The 25,163-nt window shown below is 36.1% G+C and overlaps 1 protein-coding gene and 1 pseudogene across 1 annotated transcript; both read right to left on the reverse strand.

Moving 5' to 3' along the window:
* Positions 1–965: 965 nt before the first annotated feature.
* On the reverse strand, positions 966–4,220 carry LOC105958562 (uncharacterized; annotated as a pseudogene).
* Positions 4,221–6,001: 1,781 nt separating this feature from the next.
* LOC105956919 (lysine-specific demethylase JMJ17) lies at positions 6,002–23,411 on the reverse strand. Its single transcript, XM_012980829.2, has 32 exons — positions 21,582–23,411; positions 18,926–18,983; positions 18,240–18,362; positions 17,428–17,485; positions 17,147–17,283; positions 16,392–16,550; positions 16,206–16,292; positions 15,360–15,533; positions 14,774–14,926; positions 14,504–14,695; positions 14,344–14,412; positions 14,022–14,117; positions 13,521–13,607; positions 13,283–13,399; positions 12,992–13,199; positions 12,805–12,869; positions 12,443–12,501; positions 12,198–12,329; positions 11,959–12,118; positions 11,551–11,886; positions 11,023–11,202; positions 10,819–10,880; positions 9,998–10,076; positions 9,234–9,383; positions 9,006–9,139; positions 8,703–8,814; positions 8,550–8,623; positions 7,938–8,082; positions 7,610–7,759; positions 7,240–7,431; positions 6,965–7,167; positions 6,002–6,305 (listed from the first exon to the last, which is right to left on the reverse strand). The coding sequence occupies exons 1-32, from the start codon at positions 22,925–22,927 to the stop codon at positions 6,062–6,064; spliced, it is 5,541 nt and encodes a 1,846-aa protein (XP_012836283.1). The 5' UTR covers positions 22,928–23,411; the 3' UTR covers positions 6,002–6,061.
* Between the last annotated feature and the right edge of the window lie 1,752 nt (positions 23,412–25,163).

The raw sequence follows: 25,163 nt of genomic DNA on the forward strand, positions 1-25,163 counted from the left end.
TTGGTCCTGCCGTTTGGTTGACCGTCTGACTTAACAGTCAACCGTCATGTGCCACGCACGTGACTTCAAATTAGGGCTTAATTTGCGTTTTTCCCCCAAAATCACCATTTCTCTCTCTCTCTCTCTCCACGCTCTCTCTCTCAATCTCAAATTCCCCAATTTTTCCAAGAACCCTAATTTTTGGAAGAAATTCCAATTTCAACAATCCAAACACCAAATCACGAAATTGTCTCTCCCCCTCTTGAAAATATGAGTAGTCGATTGACCACATCAAATCGAAAACAGCAAACTGGCAGTGATTCTGGGGATTGGAGTGCAAGATCATTTCCAATCGAAGCTCATACATGTAAATGTGGAATTGAGCTTCCAATAAACACTTCGTGGACTGATAAAAACCCTGGGCGGCGATTTCTTGCATGTGCGAATTACATGGTGAGTAAATATCAGAAATTAAGGGGTGCCATTTGTTCCAGTTATGAATTTCAATTTTATTTTTTTTGTCACAGAAAGTATCACATTGCAATTATTTTGAGTGGGTCGAACCAGAAATGTGTGGAAGGTCAAAACAAATTATTCCCGGACTGTTGAAGAAATTGAACAAATTGGAAGATGACATGAAAGAAGAGAAGGAAAACCAAGGGAAGATGTTGATTCAACTTGAATTATACAAGAAGAAAGTAATGAAGTTGATGGTTGTGATTCTTGCTTTGCTTTTGTTTATAGCAATGCATATGATTTTGAAGCTCTAATGATGTAATGTTGTCTGATGTTGAAGCTCAATTGATGTAATGTTCTCCTTATATAGACTTTTGTAATGCATATTTTGGCATATTTTGAATGTAATGAATGGTTTAGACTATTGATGTTTTGAATGCAAATGTGTGATGGTAATGTTTGCTACTGTGTGATGGTGACCAACAAATGAGATCAATATATATAACAACTAAAATAACAATTGAAAAACATTCCAACTGAACAAACATTTCAACTGAAGGATTCCAAATCCCAGAAAAATTCCAATTGAAAAACATTTCAACTGAATAAATCTAGAATTCCAAATAACAACATTCCAAATGAACAACATTCCAATTAAACAACATTCTAAATGAACATAACAACAGCAAACAAACGAAACAAACCAAAGTAAAGTAACATCATTCCAATGGATGACAAAACAAACAAAATAAAGTACATGTCCATAAAATAATCCAAAAGTCATTGCACCAACAATTGAAACATAGGAAAAACATCAAGTTATGTGGTCTTCTTTGATCCATTCTTTGACTGTGTTGGCTTTTTGGCTGGCCTTGGTGCAGTGAATGGATTTGCAGAACTTGTAGAGCCTTGGATACCAAAAGCAGATCTGAGGTTGGACATTGTGATGAAATTAACTCCTCCCTTGACAATGACAGGAGTACTTACACTTGAACCTTCATTGATCTGCATCTACATCAACAAAAAGAAAAAGGTTCAGTAAACAAACCATTAAGTACATTAAACAATCAAACGGTTCAGTAAACACTTACATTGATTGTAGAGGTAGTGTTTGAAGTTCCTGTCATATTCACTTGCCTTTTTGTTGGCCTTTTTACCTACAACAGTGATATAAACTAAAATAAGAATAAACATTGAAAAGAGGAAGAACATTGAATAAAAAATGAATAAAGTTACCTGCATATTCCTCTGTGGAACTTGTGTTTCTCCTCTTTGAGAAACATTCATTGCAGCAGTGCTTTGTTGTGTAACAGGTTCTTGGCTAGATTCTTGCCCACCTTGATCAGGTTCTTCCCTAGATTCTTGCACACCTTGATCAACTTTGTTTCTTCCACAGTCTTTCTTTTTCCTCCACATTTCCTAGCATTATGCCCTGCTTGCCCACACTTTCTGCACTTATTAATTCTTGGGACCCCCTTTAACTTTGTTCCCCCAACAGAAGGTGGCTCATCTGGCTCTCTTCTTCTCAGTTTTTGTGGTCTACCAGCTTTTTCTTTATACATTGGTGGTAATGGAGGCTGCAAAGTGCATTGAGGCCAAAATTTTGGTCCATTTATTGGTGAAATGGAGTTTTCATATGCTCTTTTATATGAGTCAACTTACAGTGATGAACATATTGCTCAGGGTCTTCATGCCTACACCAAATGGCAGAAATGGCATGTTTGCAAGGGATACCTGTCAAATCCCATCTTCTGCAGCTGCAACTCTTTGCTCTTATGTCAACAGTATGCTGATCATACATCCCCACTATCTGAAAATTCCACTCATCTGATTTCATTGGGATGCACTCACCAGCCTCTTTCATATTCTTTATCAAGACAGTTCTGATCTTGGGACAAATGTTTGTATCCCATTTTAGAGCTTTTTTCCCTATTCAACACCATTCTAGCCATCAACAGATTTCTTATACACTCAAGCATTGGTATTATTGGTTTCTCTCTTGCATCAAGGATGAAAGAATTAAAGCACTCACACATATTGTTCAACAAGATATCACATTTAGGAAATGGATTGAAATGAGACCTGGTCCAATTCTGAGGACGCTTCTTCACTAACCAATTGTATGCAGCTTCATCTATAGCCCTCAGTTCTTCCATTCTCCTCTTGAACTCTTCAATCCTAGTGGCTTTTGCAGCTGCCCACAGTGCACTCTTAATTGCCATACCCCCAAAGCCATCCTTCTTCATATTACTGTGTAAGTGCCTTACACAGAATCTGTTTTCTGCACCTGGAAATAGAGTTTCAAAAGCAGGGATAAGTCCCTTTTGTTTGTCAGACATAAATGTCCACTTGTGTTGTTCCTCAAAGCCAATGTCTTCATCTAACAACTGAAGGAACCACATCCAGGTTTCCTTAGTTTCACCCTCAACAATAGCATAACAAATTGGGTATATGTTATTGTTTGGATCCAACCCAACTGCAGCCAATAATTTCCCACCCCTCTGCCCTTTCAAAAAACACCCATCCACTCATATGACAGGTCTACAAGCATTCTTGAACCCTTCTTTGGAAGCTGAAAAGCAAATGTACAATCTTTGAAACCTCAAACCTTCTGTGTCCTCTGTCAATTTTAAAACAACAGTGGCATTTGTGTCTGTTCTTTTGAGTTCTTCACAGTAAGATCTTATTTTTTGAAACTGTTCTTCTTCTGAACCTTGAATAGCCTTTAGTGCCTTTTGCTTTGCCCTATAGGCTTGAGATTTGGAGACACTTGCTTTCAAAGTTGTGCAGACTTCATTTCTGAACTCAGTTGTGCCTAACTTAGGATTTTCTTTGAATTTTTTCATGAAAGTTTTACCAATCCAGCTGGACTTGAGGCTGTTGTTGTTGTAGTTCCAATAACAGTTGTTATGGTCAGACACATAAGTTTTGATTTGCCAAGTCTTGTCATTTTGCATTGGAGAAACATGTATTGACCATTTGCAACCATCATTCTTACAGCAGGCCCTCAGTCTTCTACTGTCATTCTTGTAAAACTTGATCATCATCCCCCTCCTAAGGCAGTGGCTCTCTATAGCAAATTTTGCTTCTTTTTTTGAAGAAAAAACCAACCCAAGCTTTAACTCAGGGTTTTTATTGTCAGTTTTAGGATTAAACTTGGGGAATTTAACCCTATGTTCATCATCAGAGCCACAGTCACTGCCCATTGAGTCACTGTTAACACAGTCATCATCACCTTCTTCATTAAGCATCCTAGTATACATATCATCTGAGACAAATTCAGAGACCTTATCTTTACCCTTTGATTTAACCCCACCAAACTCAGCATCTGGATCTACATAGGCTTCAAACAACTTGTCATCTTCTTCAAAGTCATAATCACTATCATAAAACTCATCACCATCTTCCTCACTGTCACTCTCATTGCTTAACTCGGGTTCAACATTGGGTAATTCAGGTAAAACAATGTCAGTTTGCTCATCAGTAATGACTGATGATGCAACTTGACTTTGCAAGGTAGGTACCACATTCACTGTTTCTTCTAACCCCAACTGTTCTAAGTATATTTCAACTTCATAGTTAATAGGTTTCATAGAAGCAACATCCGTATCAGTTTCCAAGTACCTACCCATATTCAGATTTGCCCCAAATTTGTACCAAAATTTAATTTTTTTCCTATCAGAATACCCCAACTCCCGTGACATTATCAACATATCAAGCATCCTCATCTCAGCAGGTTTTGAAAAATCAAAAAACTCCTCACTCCCACCTATGTACCTCGTTTCTGGACCATGTTTCAGTACCCCCCCCCCCCCCCCCCCCCCCATAATACATTTTAACAGTACACCAAGTACTTATCCCAATTCTTTCTGAAAATGATTTTTTGCCACAAGAAAGGAAAAAATATATATATATATATATATATCAGCAACATTGTAAATGACAAGAACAGTACATTAGGGTTCAAGTTGAGTTCTGCTTACCGTAATTTGGGGCAAATCCACCAGAGAATTTGCTTCTTCGCGACATGGCCTTCGAAAAATTCCTCTTTTCTTGTTGATTCTTCTTCGACCCAGAAATTAATCGGCAGAGAGAGAGAGAAATGTTAATGTTGATTTTGGGGAATTTGAGATTGAGAGAGAGAGCGTGGAGAGAGAGAGAGAGAGAGAGAGAGAGAGAGAGAGAGAGAGAGAGAGAGAGAGAGAGAGAGAGAGAGAGAGAGAGAGAGAGAGAGAGAGAGAGAGAAATGGTGATTTTGGGGGAAAAAACGCAAATTAAGCCCTAATTGAAGTCACGTGCGGGGCACATGACGGTTGACTGTTAAGTCAGACGGTCAACCAAACGGCAGGACGAAATGTGTTAAATTTTGATAAAACGAGAGTGTATTTTGTTGACTGCGGTAAATGGGGGACCAAAACGGAAAAGCGGGCAAACATGGGGGACCAAAAATGTAATTATCCCGGTTTCCACAATTATTAGGTTACAGTGGAAATGAAAGAGTGTAAACAAAAGCGTATGTGTGTGCGTGTGTCTGTGTGTGCGTGTATGTAAGTGTGTGATTATGTGTGTGCACCTGTGTGGCAGAGCTTTTCAACAATGACAGATTTAACAGAATGCAATAGGGTTGAACGGGATTTGCCAGAGTGTGAAGTATCTGAAAAACACAGGACTTCTAATAAATTTCAAAAGTTGGTATGTCCTGATTTAAAAGGCAATTAAAGTTCATGGATGTTTAACAAATTGCCCACTTAATAAAAGAAATTCTCTATTTGAATTTTTGTTAATAATTCTTGATATATTAGACAAGATTAGGGATGTTAATTGGACGGGTCAGGTCGGAATTAGAACTTTCTAAAAAATTCAATTTTATTTAAGTAAAAAACTAATTCCAATTACGTCCCAAAAAATATTAGAAAAACGAAAATTAGAATTTTGTAAATTAAACTGAAATAACTTCTTCCAAAATCAGAACTTTACGGATAGGAATTGGTGGAATTATGAATTTTCAAAATTTTAGTCACGATGTAATATAAAACACATAATAATATTGATTGTTGTACTCCCTCCGTTCCACTATATTCGTCACATTGAAGAATTTTTTTTGTTCCCTACTATCTGTCACTTTAGAATTCTAACATTATATTAATGACATATGTTTCAATTATGCCCTTATAAACTTTTCAACACTCTCTTTGCACTAATTAATAAATAAGAGTATTTTCGTCTAACAACATTTATTGAATTTCTTAACATCTCTGCAAATGTGAAAAGCGACTATTATTTAGAAACGGGGGGAGTAATTAATAATATATATATTGTTGTAAATAAGTCGGAGCATTTTATATAGCATTCAATTGGTGGAATCATTGGAGAATTGCTGTTGTTATTTAACCAAACGAGAGATAACATCCAACTCCACATTACTTTTCCTGGCAGCAGCATATTGCAACAATAATAATAAGCAGAAATTATTAATCAAAAAATACATTATCAAAACTAACTCCCTGCAGCCAGATCATATACATCCTAAATAAGTTAGAGAGAGAGAGAGAGAGAGAGAGAGAGATGAATGGAAATCAATGGAATAAATCGATTAATATAATCTATATAATTTATAGTCTACATTTTACGACTTGTCACGTACATAATAGAATGGAGATAGACAGTCAAGTTGTGAACGTTTACGAGCCGCCCTTCTAAACGGCTTTTTATTTCTCCACAATAAGCTCCCGGTGCTGCTAATATTTCTCAGGCAATCATTCATGTCGTTCACTCCTGCAAGTATCGACGACTTTGGTTTCTGTGAGTTCCTTCTCAGTTCAGATCGCCTCAAAGGTGTTTGAGGCTCTTCCAATTTATTACCACTAAATCTGCAAAACAAATGTCGACTCAGAACAAAGAAAACCACTAACATATATATATAAATATATATAGGGTAAATTACAACCACCCCGTGAGGTATGGCCAATTTACGAAAAAACCCCTCTTGTTTGGTTGATTACATCAACCCCTCAACTATAATTTTTTCTTACACCTCCACCCTTATGGTGTCAAATTCAACATAATGATCTAGATTTCGTGGAATGTGCTCTAGATTGTACTCGTTTTGTGTAAAAATACAGTTTTTGATGCACCACAATCTGATATCTACAAGCCAAAAAACACATATTATGATCATCATGCTTCAAATGTGGAGTTCGAATGTGATAAAACGGGTACAAAAGTGATAATATTCGATATAATCTCGAAGATTCCACTATATTTGAAACCGCATGGGTGGACGTGTAAAAAGATTTATAGTTGAGGGGTGGTTGTAATTACCCAAACAGGAGGGGTTTTTTCGTGATTTGACCATACCTCTGGGGGGTGGTTGTAATTTACCCTATATAATATATATATATATATATATATATATATATATATATATATATATATATATATATATATATATATATATATATATATATATATATATATATATATATATATATATATATATATATATATATAAACATTAGAGAATACTTGCCTCTCATGTGTGGCTCGTGCCGGGGCACTTGTATTTTCCTCGAAACCGGGATTGCATGCAGGACATATGTAAACCTTTGGCGCCGAAGAGATTTTAATGCAATCAAAGTGATACCATTCGTCGCATTTATCGCAAGCAATCATAGCTTTCTGGTCATAGGGTCTTCGACAAATGCAATAAAGCATGCTTCGATCCCTCAGTAACTGCACAAATAGAAGGCATCAGCACAAATAGTACATAGGAGAGCATTAGCTATGAAAAATCATTGATTCTACCTTTATTTCCTTTGCACAAGACACGGGTAAACTTTCCCCCTCGGAAATAAGTTCGAAAACTCGATCCAATCCAAGCACTCCACCATCCCCTGAAACCTTCTTGGCTGTATCAGCCCATTGCAAGCCCGTATTCCTTAATACCGTCAGTTTCTGAGCGAAGTAATCTTCTGGAGGAGTATTCATAGCCAGTCCCTGAAGCATTTACAAGGTAAAATCATCTGATAAAAGCATTTATTTTGAGTTTCATTGTAATATCTATCTATTCACATGCCTACTAGACCAGTTTGAATTATTTGATCATAAAAATAAAATAAAAAACTTTGACAAGATTTCTTTAGGAAAAAATAAAAAGCAGATAGAGTGGATGTACTTCTTTCAGATGATGCTGAATCTGTTGAAGCGTGGGCTTTTCCCCGCTTCCCAATAATTTCTTAGCTTTGATTTTCCATGAATGTCTACCTAGTGCAAGCTCAAATAAGCGATTTCCCTCATCATCACCAATGCGTCCAACATCCATGGCCTGCAAAAATAGAAACTACTTCAAAATATATTCTTGCTTCCACCGGAATATAGATCCAAAAGGAAATGTCAACCAAAATTTAGCTTAATGGTCAAAGGATATACAAGACATGTAACAGTTACAACATTTCTATCAAGCTATTTTAGTGACAGAACAAACGAGAATCTTTGACCAGTACCTTCAGAGCAATGCACATTTTCTGGGAGACGACATTGAGATCTTGGCTAACATAAGCTAATGAAAAATTCACTAGTTTTGTCAAGCTAGCATTGCATGCAAGTGCTTTCTCAACAATTTGGCTTAATATCCTCCGTTCGTCAGTCCTGTCCAAAACAATAGATTCATCCAGTTCATTCATTAAGATACCGTAATAGCAGTATTTTTCATCTTCTTTACAGATGATCAAATTAAGGCAAAGATGCATCCATAAAAAAAATGCATGAAACACATTAATATTTACAATGGCAAAGAGGAGATCAATTAGACACCTTCCAGATATATGTGGAGATATAAGATTTAAACAATTCATAGACGCACGGGCACCCAATTGATTATATCTAGTATAACATATTCAAATAAATATCCATCCAGCTTGCAGCTTCCTCATTTTAGTTGACATTTAGGTACAATGTTCTAAACGAAGTCAGACTATTAAACAGTATGAGGCCCCACATAATGGCAAAGTATCGTAGCCAGTCTTGAACAATGAAAAAGTTGTGCAAAAATGTGCCTCGGCAAGAATTCATCAAGTTTATAAAAAAAAATTCAATAAAAAGAGAGGAATTCCTACCACAGAAACAGATCACTGGACTCGGAGAGAAGAAAGGTAAGCTTATCTAATGTAAGATGCTTCCGTCCAGTTCTCTGCATGTGGAGAAATGAGGTCAGAAAGGAAAGCTTCCGTTTATTCTCTCTACAGAAAAGATAAAAACCAATCACATACCAGAAAACCGCTTCCACTACGAGGGAGTTTTGAACTGTTTATAAAGTTGCAATATCGGCAAAAGGACAAAACTGTATCTTCCAAAGATCTTTCTGCACACTGCAAGTGAAAACTGTGTAATAGAAAACGTATCAGGAAGGTGATAAAATGTTAATCAAAGAAAGCTGGAAGGCAGTTCCAGCCACTTCAACTAAAGAGAAAAGAGGATGGAAGGTCCATGCATTGCTAATTGCTAAAAAGCTATTCATCGATTTCCATGTTTCAGCATACCCGAACTTTACAAGATGGAACTACAAAGCTTACCTATCCTTGCAAATAGAACAAGTCAAACGGGCACAATCGTCAATCGAACTGAAGCAGCACATACATAAATTCGTTGATTCCCCAAGCTTAGAATTACTGTACACCTCAAAGGATCTTTCAATGGAGTTTTTTAACTGAAAAAAGAGAAAAGGTTATTGTGCTGTATATAAAAAGAAAAGGCTCAAATATCAACTTGTATACGAACAATAATAAATTATCGGCACAAACATCTATGAGAGCTCTAAGCAGCGGATTTTCTTCAGCAGGTAGAGGCTTAATTATGTCTGCACAGCGCTGATTCCACTTTTCAACCTTTTCAGCTTCATAAAGAACCTTCTCTAGTTCTCCACAACTGAATGCGTTAGAAATTCCATCTTCCTGAATGTTTGTATAAAGCGAAAATGAGACAACTTCAAATGTAAAAGAAGGCATGTGAAATTGGCTTTGCTAGATGATATACTTGTAGCATCGATTATTAGACTATGCAGGGCAGCGGATGGTTATTTTCAGGTGCCCTATGTTTGTTCGGTTAGCTTTGATATACTTGATAGGTTTTCAAGGATGGATCCTTTTAGCCGACAACTTTTTTTATCTTTGTTATCGATCTACATCCTATTTGTACTTTATGTTTTTACGACTAGGTCACTTTTGGAACGTTGTCACTATGTATGACTTCTATGAGCAGATTTAATTAATACTAAGCTAATCCTCCACCCACCGTGCGGGTGCTTGATTGAAGGAGAAAAAAAAAACTGGCATAGTAACAATTATGGTGGAGGAATAGTCCAAGTAATGTTTTAAAACAAAGGAACTCTCAAGGAGGTAATCCCAGGAACAACTTTTAAGATGAAGGACACTCAACATGACTAATTCACAGAAATGGCTTGAGAAACATCTATATAAAATCGGTGCAAGGCAACTCAATGACACATGTAAAATAGCCCTAAAAAAATGCTAACTACCAGACCAAATAAAAAGCTACATTGTATTACCTTCAGCTGTAGCAACATATTCCATGATCGATCTTCACAGCTGAGTCCATAAAACAGATGAACTTGATCTATCCACAAACTATGAAAAGAGTAAAAATGTTACTACAGAACATTACTTGATTAGTGTACAGTCCACGGTGTTATCTAATATTCTATATATAAGCAAAATATGTTATATAACTAATGACAATTGAAAAATCCACTATATGCAACGAGTACCACACCCCGTGTGCTATGTAAACAGAATCATAGTGAAACTGGAGGTCCAGGACAGATATCTTTGGCTAGGTAAATGACAGAATATTGCACAAAGACTTATTTTTCATGTTGTCACAACTGAGATAAAGTGATCATAGAAAATGTGATAAAGTAGTTATTTCCAAGATAAAATGAAGGTGGGTCCGGGGCACAAAATCCTCAAACAATATTGTAGAGCTTATTCCACTTTTTTATGCACTTACGTCCTTCCTGTAGCAGGTACCACAGCTAATATTTCTTTTTATTGCTATCAGAATCAAAAGAAAACAAGAACCACAGACAAGAGATTGACCCCAAGAAAGTAATTGCTGCACGCACAAGAATTCGTTCGCAAAACTTAAAGCTCTGTGCTTTCTTAACGTAATTGAGGATATTCAAATACCATATTTTTTTCAGTAAGCAACTAGGGCCTTCCTATGAACATTTTGATAATTAATACTTTTGCTTTACATGACCCGAGATGATCAGTTTATGTGTACAGGGTGGAAATGAGCCAGTATATATGTTTCAATAAAAGGACAAAGCTTACTGAATTTATGTTTCAATAAAAAGGACAAACTTACTTGTGATTCTCAATTGCATTCTGAAGACGACCAATAAATGTTGGAAATGAGATGCACAATCTCTGCAAATACAAAATACAAGACATTTGTTTACAGATGAAACACGTGGAGGAAAGAAAAATCTCGCTAAAAAAGCAGAGAACAAGTGGATCGAATATTTTCTAATATACATAGACAAACAGCACAAAATCCAATCGTAGAGACCTTAGATAGAGCAAGGAGTTCCTCAACGTTGCTGATTTCAAATTGACGACGACTATTGGGATCAAGAACTTCAAAGGATTTCTTAAGCCAGCTTAAGCCATCGGTCAATGCAGTGCTCAAAGCACAAGATATAAATACTACGGGAAGGTTGGAAGACGCGTCTAACATCATCTCAACTTCCTACAAATAAAGTGGTGTATCAGCTGATCCCTCATTCACAGAAGTATAAAATGATAAAATACATTAAACCAAAACTCCAATGGATGATTATGGATGAAAATACCAACAACAATTTTCAAGAATCTTCAAAGTTCTTAAAAGAGAATTATAATACAATTTAAAGATCTGTTCATAGATAATGATATAAATCAGTGGTAAGCTTAGATAATTGAAAAGAAGAGATGTCCATGCAATTCTGGCAAATTATACATCAATACAACAACAATATAGCAAGTAACAAGAAAACATCATAAAATCTGCAGCCATGTGATATTTGAATTTAGTAAATCGGGATCAAAGGATAATCACCTCGTGACTAGGAATACTAGTAGAAAAGGAGAGTGCTTTAATGCACCACTTGAGCATAGAACAAGCATCTTGAAGCTTTAGAGTCATGTTGAACTCGAGCCCAAGAGAAATACCGGCTTCCATGGCAGCCTCGATTAAAAGAACTTGGCGTTCCAGGTTGGGTACAAGACAACTAGTACTGCCCTCACCAATAATGTTAATATTCCGTAACTGCTCCGCATTCTGTAGTAAACAGCTAGCATCCTGCTCCCATTCCATACCCTTCTTCAAGATGTTTTCAAGCAAGGAACATTCTTCCAAATGTACCTTCAGGTCCTTTGACTCCAACACCAACTCCTACAAAATTATGAAATCATCAAGAAAAATTCATAACTGTGACAATGGCCAAATAACATTAAGAGAATGAACCTTCAAAACATCAACTTGAAGACAAGAATTTGAAGTTGACATGATGGCTGAATCCTGAAATAGGAATGGTTCAGCCTTTATTAACCAATCCTTAGCTGTTGATACTGCAAGCTTGACATCCAGAAGAGAAGGTGGAATAATGCCAATGTGCTCAGAAGCCCTGAAGGTTTTGTATTCAAATATCAAAAGCCCAGTACATAGATACAACATTTAAGACGAGGAAAATTCAAAAGCAAAACCTCAAAATGTCCTCAAAGGAGGACAAACAAGCACTAGTAGCAAGAACTTGTTTTGCTTTGTCTTCCCAGTCCACTGCAGCTACATGTCTTTGGGAGATATCAGCAAAAACCTTCTCTTTCTCAATCTGTAATCTGATGAATACATACAGTTCTAACTTCAACACTAATCTCATTCCATATAAAGATGCTAAATTCTAAGCAAAAATAAACGTCCTTAAATGAAATCACAGAACAGAGAAACATACTTGGCTGCTTCTAAAATCAGTTGCTGAACAAAGTCCATGGACATTTGAGAACGAAGTACCTGTATTGAAGATGTGAAGATAATTTCAAAAACAATTCAGTACTACAGAAGTTACTAACAAAACCAATCATGTCTTCAAAACCCAAGCCCTGAGAAACTGAAAAACAATGGCATTCAATATATGATGTACTGACTGCAAAGATAACGATGCTATTGGAAACCAGGCTGACATGTGAAGCATATCATATTCATTACAGGTACTCAAAGAGGCAAATAAACTAAGAAGATGGAATACCAAAAAACATTACAGTAAGAACAGGATTAGCACATCAAAGTTTGAAAGAACAGCAGTCGCCAACTTACCGTGTATGCTTTAACACGGCACTGTGCCTTGTCAAGCTCAAGCTCAACACGGGGTAACTCGTCGACTATGTTAACAGGAAAAAGAAAATACTCATAAGTATGAAAAGATAGGATAATTCCGATAAATAACATATGCAACAATGCTAATCTTTTCAAAAGAACCCAGAAATGGGTTCACTGACAGTACCTTGAATTTGAAGCAATAACCCGTCGCTCTTGATGGAGGTTAACTCATCAACTACATTTTCTTGATCCTCTCGTTCGTGAACATTCATAAGGATAAGATCGACACGTGATATCCATGATATGGTATCACCATAATATTTTTTAAGAAGTTTTAGCTCTGGAATATTAACAGTAAAAGCCTCCCATTCATTGAGCAATAGTTTGACTTCCTGCCCCAAAAAAGGAAACAGTTTTCAGTAAAAAGTTCCACGTCAACAGCATTTTCTGAAACATAAGTATCTGAAAGCACAACCTTTAGGCAAATAGGATCTTTCAAAATCTCATTGCACCGAGACCGACAAGATTTGACTTGCCTTATTAAATTGGCGAGCAGATCAACTTCAGGAAGCTGGATATGTAGGTCCAACATCTGGAAAATATACCAACGTAAAACGACAAGGTGTGAATTTAATATCAGAGGACATTATAAGAGTGTTACGCATGCTGTAAGAGAGAGGAGAAAGCCAATGATGAGAGAGCATTTTAATTACCTCCAACTCCAGCTTGTATAACATATCCTCCTCAACCAATGAAGGAGCTTTCAGAGAGATGCAATTTCTCACATCGTCCACCCAAACCTAACGCAGATGCAGGGCAATATACATCAAAACGCCAGCCAAGTGAAGAAACAAAATCATAAACCAATGGTAAAGGAAAAAAACACTATGTGCCCACTGTCTTAGTAAACCAAACATAAGCGGAAGATGCATCAGAACAAATGTCATCTCAAGAAAAGTAGAGGTGTTAAGACTCATTGTCAGTTCAGTAAATCTAAAGGCCCTATTCAAATTTCCCCTCCACTCCAAGAAAGCATGCAAGTCCCTCAGAGTAAACAAAGAAAATCACAGATCCTCAAAATCAATGTTAATCAGCAAAACTTCCGAAAATGGTACTAGATTCTAACTGATCAAAGAATAAAACATAGCCAAAATGTTAACATCTTTGCTACAAATGCAAACGTATATCAATAATAAATAATTAAAAAAATGAACCTTCACTGCCGACAGCTTGAGCTTTAGTTTCTCACTTTCCTTTATGTAGATAGGTAAGTCAACAACTTTCGAATATAAAATCTCCAAATCAGATACCTGAAATAATTAAAAGGGTATGAAGTGAATTGAAGGTCGAACAAAGTAATCTCAATTCTTCACCATCGAGGCAAACATGTTTATGCTTATGTCGCTTAACCAGTATTAAGGTTGTGACAAGCAAAATGCGCAAATATGTAGAGAAAATATATTTTAAGTTTGAATTGATTAGTATCTAGCACCCAAAAGAATATTGAGGAAAATAAGTAAATGGTAACTTTCTTACGGAATATTCTGAAGAACTGAGAGAAGTATTGATTTCTTGAATCAATATATTAGCGTCTTCTTGGTATTCCTACATATAAATCAGCAAAAAGCATTCAGCTCCAGCATCCAAAACATAAAAGTAAAGAGGAAAAGTAGTAAAGCCAATGAAGAAATCAAACCTTTAACTGAAGGTGGCTGGGTTCGTTGCATGGAGCAGTTTTTAAATTGAGCAACTCATTAATACGATCCATCTGCACTCGCTCGGTCTTACAATTACGACTGTTGGACCATGATTTCACCTTAGAAAAACAATCTTTCACAGCTTTTGCCCAATTTTTTGCTTGAATCAAGTTGTTTTCAATTTCTCGGACCTAGAGAATAGATAAATCAAAGGCATCAATAATAAATCTGATTGAAACCAGAAATAAACAAAAAGAATTAAGGCTTACAAGATCCATCTCAGAACCAGCCCAAAGAAATTGCTCTGCTTCTTCTATTGCACTGGCATAAGCATGCTTAGAGTATGGAAGCTCAAGAATCTTACATGACTTCAAAATCCACTCTTCAGCAAGTTGCAAATGTGTGACATGATGACCCTTAACCTAAACATGGAGAGTGAGATAAGGGTATACATAAATGTTACAAAGACATACTGCAAAGGATTTCTATGCCAGAATTGTGGCAGGTTATACAAGCTTCTTCTAGCTGCATATAAATTTATGCCATAAAAACTAGTATGATTGAATTTCAATGTGAAGTTCAGACTCAACATTTCGATTGGAAAATCAAATTCCACCTGCTTGCAACCAAACATCCTAAAAAGATATTGTGCATTATACCAATATTAGGCCAAAAAAATGACAGGTTCACTCTTAAACGGGAACAACAACAAAAAAAAAAAGTCATTCAAGTTGGCCTATTCGGAGTCCAAGATAGAGGTGTCAATAACTAAAGATTTTCAAGTAAATAAAAATTTTAAAAGGACAAAAACATTCTGCTTAATATAATGATCATGAATAAGAATAATACTCGAACCTTTTTCGCTAATGCTACCACTTTCTCTGAGCACATATCTTTTCGTGATTCACCAGCTGCTTCCACTGCATTATATTTATGTACACTAACCAGCAAGCCACTCAATTCTGCCAGAGAGTGACGGTACAGAAGACGAAGTTTGTTTCGCTTGCATTCACAAAGGTTCTCCCAGTGCTGCAAGAAAATTAGAGTGAGTTTCATTGCTTGATGCTTCATACTGGGGGGTGGGCGGCATACTGGAAGAAAGTGAATCGCTTACAAAGTTCACCAAAGATTTGAATCATTGGTACTCAAAATCGAGATTCAAATCCTAATATCTTACAATTTTACTACCATTACCTTGTAAAATCCTAATCCAAGTAAAATCCTTCAAAGATTGGGAGTAATATCCTTAAAATTGTTCAAATCTAAGATTTCACTTTTGGACCATTGAATAAGAATTGGGTTTTATTAAGCCACATGATGTTTCCATTTTGGCCAATTTATTTCTATCTTTTTCCAATCATACAAATAGTAGTACAATGATTTACCTCAATGTCATAATCAAAATATGGCCATGTCTATCAAAATAATAAATGTATTCAGTTAGAAAATTATCCCAAGTCCTGCATGTGTTGTATAAAAACTACAACCATTGGTGTGTGCAATTTCTTGTAATTAAGAGCTACAAACGTTTGCGGTGGGTGGAGCAGGGATTATAAGTACTACAGCAATCCGTCCATTACTAGGGTTGGTAGAACTAATGATCAAACCGCTAGCTTAAAAGATTTTGCAGATGCAGCTAAATAAAATACTAGAACTGTAGAAAATATATACAGCTAGTATGTCATGATATTGATAACCCACCTCTAGGCACACATAAGTGGATGGTCGGCAATTGCAAGAAACAGCAGAAAGGTATAATAATTGTTGGCATATGACGCACGTTGGATCCTTCAAAGAAAGGAGACAGACTAGTCAGCAGTAGACACAACCTCACTCTGATATTACAAATTGCAAATGGTGAAGATTAACCAATAGTGTCGTGTATACCTCTTCAGTACCAACATAATCAGGCTTAACTCGAGGTGTCATGGGAGAAGATCTAATGATGCCATTTTTCCACAGCCGCTCCCGCCAAGTTTTTTCATTGCTGTATATCCTAAGCAACTCTTTGTTTAAATAAGTTGATGTTCTGCTATCTAATTCACTCTGCACATGAATATAACAACTAAAATCACATATGTGTGTATGCGTCTATTAAAAATATGGACATTGCTAGAATTATTACAACTGTAAATATATGTACGTATAACGAAAATTCAACAACTAAAAATCATTACAACTAAAAGCAGGATGTGAAAAATGAGAAGCTGGTAATCACCAGGCAACATCATCAGAGATAATGACATGGCAACATATAGTTTGAGCATGATTATTCACGTACACCAAGACAGAATTAAATTAAAGACAGTTTCATGCGAATATATGAAAATAGACAAATATGTACACATGAATGCATATGTAGTGTGTAGCAAATATGCGTAAAGATGCAACATTATACACATTGAGATCGAATGGCCAGTTATCCAGGGCCACCAAGTCCCCCAATCCAAAGTATAGCAGACCACATGGCTGCTTATATGACAAACACAGACCAGATTCATTCAACAAAATCTTGAACCTAAATTATTGTGAATGTTTTATCTTCAATGCATCTGTTGATATATTGTTCTCTCGTTAAGATGCTAAAAATAGTCAAATAAACAGAAGTCAAAATGAAGCAGCAACAAAGTCGATCACTGAACCTTAGCCACCACGCATAGGAGCTCCTCATGAGACAGAACAGGCACTTTATGATAATTACGGTATAGCTCAGCTCCGAAACCGCCATGAGGTAGCCAATCAGCAGGGGCAAAATTGACAGCCTCGGCACAATTCAAGCCTGCGATAATAAAATTGAACCATGGATTCCAAATTTAGGTGCAACAGAGGTAAATTAGTGTATTATAGTTAATGTGCTGCCCTTACTGAACCTTGAAACCGAAGCCAAGAGAGGCAAACAAGTAATAAGCCATTTTTTGCTTACCAAGGTTGAATCCTCCATGATAAGACCTGGGAAAAGTGATGACAAAGTTTCCAGGCTCCTGCCAAGGCAAATGATATAATTAAAGCAGTGTATATGCATAGCACATCACAAGGGTAAGAAGTAAAGGATCACTACAGATCGTAAAAGTTAACAGTTCTATTTCTGCAATATTTAAAAGTTCCTCAAAATATTGAAAAACAAAGAGGTTAAAGTATAAATAGACATGAACAGGGATCTTATAAAATGACTATGGACACACGATTACAGGCAATATGATAAGCCAAGATGCTACAACTCAGTTAAGTAGCAAGTTAAGATCTGTTCAATATTATTCTTAATCTGACAGCAAATTTTGAACAAATTTTCAACTGTTTATAGTCGCTTATGATCAGATATAATCAACTAACATTTACGCAATACAAGGAACCCATCTGCCTAAATTCTCCCTGGATCTAGCTATGCAAAAGCTCATTTATGAAGCGCGACGGATAAACTGAACTAAAATTGAGATTTACATTGCCCCCTCACCATCTTAAGTTCAAAGACAAGAATCAGATTAAAAAAACTGAACTGGGAAAAAGAAATGAGGAAATCCAGGGTAAAGTGCAGCAACAAACCATAAAATATCTGTTAGATAGAATTTACATAGATCTATACTTTGAATTCATTAAAGTTTGATTTCATTAAAATGCAAAACAAACCAACTGCCAAAAACAGCTATAACCAATTTCAAGAATACTAATACAATGTCTACTAAATCCCACTATGACAGAGAGTATCTGTTGTTTAGTTCAAAATTACTAAAACAATACCTGAATAATGCTGTAAACTGGGACTCCTTTTTCTTGCAACACCTTGGGATTCAGCATGGTAACGAGTTGAAACAATAGGTCTGGTTGTGTCTCGAACAAATCAGGCAGACTATTTCGCATTACCTACACATAAAGGAAAGCAGTCAAGCACCATGCCGGCCAAGAATGAAAATGAAAAATCCTAGCAATAAGGTTTATCTTCACATATTAGACCATAATGCACTCCAGCACGTGTAAATTTGAAAGAAATAAGCATAACCATGACAATGTTATGAAGAAAAAATAGAACCAAGGAATTGAAGCAACACTTCCCGAACAAGGAGATTTAAACATAAAAATGAAAAAAATATTGTAACTGAAAATGTTGAAACAGAGATATCTTGGAGCGCAGCATAGACGGAAGAACTTAAAAATTGCACGGAGGATTAATTAGTCACCTCTCCAAATATCATATTAACTTGCCGAGAAGAGCCCGAGGCCCCGAAGGCCCCGGCCCTCAAGAAAACCATTATCTAATTCGGGTTTACATATTATCAGAATTTAGGAGAAAATACGTCACCAAATTTTGATTAATATGCCTCAGTGTTTTCTTAGTCTCGGCTCAATTTTAGCCACAAGCGCTGCTAATTTATCTGCATAAGTATTCACTACAACAGAAAGGCTGATAATAAATAAAGGAGCTATACCTTTTCAAAAGCATCAGCTTCATTACCAGGGACACTGTACCAGCACTTTGGTTCTCCCCTGGAAGGACGAGTAAATTTGTTTATCAAATTAATAGTACATATTTACTTATTACAATAAGGAAACCACTACCTGACAAACATCTGAGGGCAGGAAAGAATAAAATTAATGAGACAGGTAAAATAAGTGCATAGCTTAGTTTTCTTGACATAAGGGGGGAAGAGAAGTACATTGAAACTAAGAGCAACTCCAATGCGTTGTTATCAAATTGGGTTATCAAATACTCATTTGACACCTGTGATAAAATTTTGATACCTCTACAAAACTAGTGCACTCCAACCACAAGTACCAACCAAAAATATCAAACAAACTTATCATTCTTTTTAAATATTTATTTTGTGATATATCACACTAATCGTTTCTTTTTGGTAAATTTTCACCAAAATCAATAATCAACAATCTAATGAAAGGAAGAAAAAAGGAAGAAAAAAAGTTGATGATGTGAATCAGTGTATTCGGCAAAACTGAGATTTAGAATTGAAGTAGTTCACTATAAATAAATCTCTTCAATGGAAAAAGAATTTGACTCAATTGTACCACAATAGTGATTACATATAAATCAAACTTCAAACAATTTATGACTAGATTTTAGTTTTCTTCATAGTCAGAGAGATATTTTAAAATTTGTTGAAGACCCAAATAAAAAACTCAATCCCGTTGAGTTTTTTTTAAGGTTGAATAGTGGTCCTATATATTAGTGATATTTGATAACTATTTATCTAGGATGTATTTTTGCTTACCAATAGATGAATTATTAAAATAAAACCCCATTTTGACAACTCCATTGGAGGATAAAGTTTTTAAATTTGGGGAATCAATTAGAGGTTAAGGGATTTGATACCCCATTTAATAACTCCACTGGAGTTGCTCTAAGTCTATAATTCAGTTCAGCTAAAAAGATTATAACAGGTATTTTCCTATAAATGCAAGAACTTCATCAGGCATTTAACAAACAGGTGGAAAACTGATTTTAAGATCTTGAGCAATATCACAGCCTTTTTTGATTCATTTAGAGCTATAGGTAGTATAATCCGCACAAGAATTAAATGCCTTGAAGAATGACCTTCCTCCCAGCTATCCAATAAAGTTGGGCAAGAGCTATGACATCATCTTATTGGTACTATATTAGCGGTTTCCCGTCTAAGCAAGAGCAAAAGAAAATAAATGCACCTGTTTCGTTGTATTCTAGACTCTGCCGACAACAACACGAAATATGCAATTTATACTGGTTCGGTACAATCTATTTAGCAATATTTACTTTCTGCAGTAAGGATCTCAATAACGAGTATACTCGGACAAACACATTTTAAACAAAAAGTAAGCTAGAGTTTAAGGATATTGAGACACTAGGACATGATTACTATGACACATTTAACAAGATCATTCCAAGTTAAAAAAAAAACCAAAGCAATTTCGCTGATGAAACGGTTTGAATAGAAGATTACTTGTTGCACAAAATTCATATACATACAAGCACACTAAGTCCATTCGCCTACAAGCTGGTAAGCTACAAACGGAAGAGAGAATCGTTGTTGTGGCTGGTTTAAAGATGAGGATTAAGATCCACAAATATATAACCACATTGTGTCAACTAGGAGAAGGGAAGCAATTATCTTGTTTGAAGAAATTTTCAGGTGAAATATAGCATTGCCATACCACTGACACAAAAAGTGTAGGCTTAGAGCCCGTTTAGCTAAACTTATTTTGAACATCTTATAAGCTCCTACATCTGATAACAGCTTTTAGGAGGTGATGAGATGTTGAATCATTATTATGTAACTAAATCACCATCTTATCATTTCTTGGCTATCAATCCCTACCTAATAAAGTCTGGTAACCACCTTCCGATGTCAACAACCAAATAAGTTTGTCGGAGACATTATGCCAACTGACCCACCTTGATTATCTATAATTAGCCCGAACTGAGACAAGAATGCATCAAACTTTCTTTCTTATATTTTGTACATATCTTTGACTAAAACCAGCAAATCAGCAGCTATGGTGAAGGGAAAGAAATTGCATTTGGTTTGTTATTACTTAAACCAGTAAATAAGACATAATTGATACAATATTGGGTTCTACATAACATGGCAACCATAAACTTATTTGCTGAGCTTTTTCTACATAAAACAACTCGATAAGAATAATATTGGTATTGAAAGAGATATATTCAACGTCGAAAATGTGACCATGTAACTGCACTATACAATCACATGATCTCACACCTATCCAGATACTATAGATATTATATTGCAGAAGGCACATGATTCTACAGATTGAAAATGAGCAAATTGCTTCAGACAACAAAAATACAAGGAACTGTTGAAACATGTCATTATGATTCTTCTACACATTATAACAGAGAATGTACATCGAGCAATAGTTTTGCACTACCACGCTGCTCTTCGGTTCATTGAATCGACAATTTTTTACTAATCTTAATGCGCAGAATAATCCAATTTTTGTGCATGCAATGGCTTATGACTATGCTTTTCTCCTCGTAGTAGAGTATGAGATTAAACATTGAAGACAAGAAAACCAAATAGGATTCACAAGATGATATCAGCTAAAAGTTATAAGATTCAATCAATTACGTACCAATGGTGATAATTCATTGAGTAAAAGCAATGGTCTTCAAAATGCCAGCAAAATGACGAGAATGGCATCCCAACATAGAGCCACGGTACCATAACTCCTGCAATGTTCTGATGCACGGTCCGAAGCATTGATCCTTGTAATCTAGGCAAGTTATTGAGGTTCCATGGGCTAGCACAATACTCATTCCAAACATCAGGTTCAATTGATTCTGACCTTTGATCAATTTGACGAGGAAATCCACTCCCATAAACAGACGTATCTAAATCGCTGCCGTACATTACCTCCACCTCTCCAGCTGAACCTTCCACAATTTCCCAGAATTTCTTTTCGAGTTGAACCCATGAAGTAGGTGCTGATCCAAACCACTTCTTCTTGACCCGGTCAGCCACACGCCTGAAAGCTTCAAGCGTAAACTGCTTGCCTGGCACAAAACCGAAACTATCCTTCTCTGAATTCAAGCACTCTAAGCAATACCAGTTTCCTGGAGGAATCCTCTTCAATGGTGGAGACAGACAATATATATGCCATCCCTTATTACACCTATCACACAACAACATAACTTCCCCATGCAACCCACTACTACACTGTTCACATATCTGATCAAGCTCTTGTTTCTCTACTTTAAGTACTTCAATCCTCTCACCCTCTTTGTTTTTCCGTCTTCTCTTACCACTCGAAACCTCAACCTCTGGCTCACATTTCTTCGAACTAGTCACACTGCGCTTGCAGCTCTTTTTCTTTACTTTATTCAATCGACAATAATACTCTTCGTAGTCAAACAAATGCTCCCTATACAGCTGAGACAACACGTGTTTTGAGCACTCGGATATCTTCCCTCCCGGCCGTACGAACCTAAAAACCTCCGCCCATTTCTTCTCCTTAACAACATTGTCGTACCCTCCAAATCTCTTCACCGCATTAAACAACTTACACAAGTCCAAATCCTCCCCTTCAAACACAACCCTCTTCTTCGCCTTCTTACCGCAATGATCCTCCAAGAACAGGTTGTACTCTAACCTAAAAGTCTTGGGATCACAAGGCGCACACCGCGCCTGCAATTGGTGAATGGCCTGCGATTTCGTAGGGAAACGGAACGAATCCATGTCCAACACAAAAGGGGGTTTCCAACTTGCCGGTGGAACAATCCTACAAATCCCATAGGGCTCAGCCTCTGGTCTGATCTTGTATATAAACTCCAACGGATCCTTGAATTCCTCCTCGGTCGGATAAAACACCGGCCCCGAAGGCACACTCAACGAACCACCACAACCACCTGATAAACCTCCATTTAAATTCCCCCCTAAAACCCCCTTCTCAACTTTCCTCGTCCTCCCTCTCCCCATCATTTGTTCTCAAACTATACCATATCGAAATTCAGACATAAAATAAAATAAAAAACAGTAATTCCCTAACTACAGAAGCAGAAAATTCCAGCACGAAAATTAAAATCACCAGCCGCGGTAAACAGAAAACGATCAAAATCAAATAAAATGGAATACTTTTCCCCCAAAAAAAAAAGATGAAAAACACCAGGTGCTTCTCTCTCCCAACAGTCGGTGTCAGAATTTCACACACAGTGTGTGTGTATGTATATCTGTGTGCGCGAATTTGAAAAAGGAAGTAGTTGGAATGTAAGGGGTTTTAGTTATGGATTTTTCGTACTGTATTAGGTTAAAAAAACAGGGGCGTGACTGTATTTTGCGGGTTCTGGAATTGGAAGAAATTTACCAAATTAGGGATCGGTGATTCCGTGCCTGCTTCTTTCGGTTGTACCTTTCAATTGAGAGCACGTGAAAAATTGAAACCTGGGTAATAAAATGTCCTAAATGTACAACCGTCTAAAAGGTGCAGAAAGGGGTAGTAGATTGAGAGCGCTGATCTTCCTGCACGTGAGCATCTCGTGCCTGCTAGGGATTTAATCCAACGGCTAGTGTAGAGTGGTGTTTAACACGCGCTTTGTCTCGCGTGAGTTTGATAATGCTCGTTTGGGAGGAAAGAAACCGCTTCGGTGGACTTTAGAAGGGGGAATTAGGGTTTTAATTGGGGATCCCCGATGCACACATGTATTCAAGTCGCACCGCACGTTTGGTATATACAGTTCAATATGTCAATAATAACCATGGTAGTTAAACTCGCGAGATATCGCGATATTTATCGCGATATGGTACAGTCCCAATCAAAACGATACGACTCGAACTATGTATCGGCTATGTTAAAATATCGCGAGATATCGTATCGTATCACCATATCATGATACGATACGATATTTACGATATTAGTCAAAACATTTAAAAAACGAAAAGAAAACGAAATATTCACAATTTCAAGTTTGAAAAACGGATTTCAAAATAACCCTTCAAATTCACAACCCTAATCAACCTTTCTCACTTCAATTTCTTCAAAAAATTATCAGAATATGGCAACCCTAACTCGATTTCTATAGATTCTTGTTATTTTTTTGGAGTCAAGTGCGAATTTATGAGTGATAGATTAATCTTTTAGAAATTATGAGTGATAGATTAGTCTTTTAGAAATTAGGGATTCGAATTCGAACTTTGTTGATGTTATTTTAAGAGCAACTATGATTTTTTCATATTTTATAATGCAATTATGAATCTGAAACTTGATTTAACTTTAAAATATTAAAATTTACATGTCTATAGTATTTCTATTATGTAAATATATATATTTTATTATTTTTAATAGTTGGTTAAATATCATACGATACGGTACGATAACGATACGATACGATACACGGAGGAAAACGATACGCCGATATTTTCCGATTCGATAACCATGATAATAACAATGTTAATTTATTTTATTTATGTGTACTTTTTTTTTAAATAATAATGTTAATTTATAAAGAACGGAAACTTTAACTTCTTAATGTTTTAGGAGACGAGGACACATATCGCCTGTTGGATACTTTATGGGCTAGTTTGCAATTTTTAAAAAGTTGGAAACAGGTTTCAGCAAATTTTCAAATAATTTTGTCATTTCTCTAATTATTTACACGGTTTAATAATCAATTGCAAATTGATAGTTGATAGTAAATTTATTTTGAATAAGTTTGTATGAAAAGATATGGAAAAGAATTTATATATAAATTAAAACTTATATATATGTTTATATAACATATTTATAAATATACCTCTATAATTTTAATATTTGCACGTTTCTCCCAAGCTCCTGTATCTCCATGTTTTTTATATGCCGTTTTCCCGTGTCCGTTTCTCCATTTTCATGTATCGCCGTTTTCGTGTCCATGCTACATAGATGTCAATTAAGAAGCATTTGTTGGCAATTAGGGGTGATTACTTTTATGTTTGTTAAAGTTTTTCTTAAATGTTTTTTTTTAATTAATTCCAAAAGTCCTCCCATTCAAGTAGGGGTGAAAATCGGATGAATCGAATCGGAATAAGCCTTTTCGGAAAATTTCCAAAAAAAATCGGAAGTATAAAATCAATTCCAATTCCAAAATTTTCGGAATCTTAAATTCATTCAAATTCCAAAAGGCCCGGAAATTTCGGAATATCGGAAAAAAATCGGAAATCACATAAGCTTTAAATTTTAAAACTT

This window comes from Erythranthe guttata, chromosome 5, assembly GCF_056151865.1.
Source record: "Erythranthe guttata isolate IM_541 chromosome 5, IM_541, whole genome shotgun sequence".
NCBI lineage: Eukaryota > Viridiplantae > Streptophyta > Magnoliopsida > Lamiales > Phrymaceae > Erythranthe > Erythranthe guttata.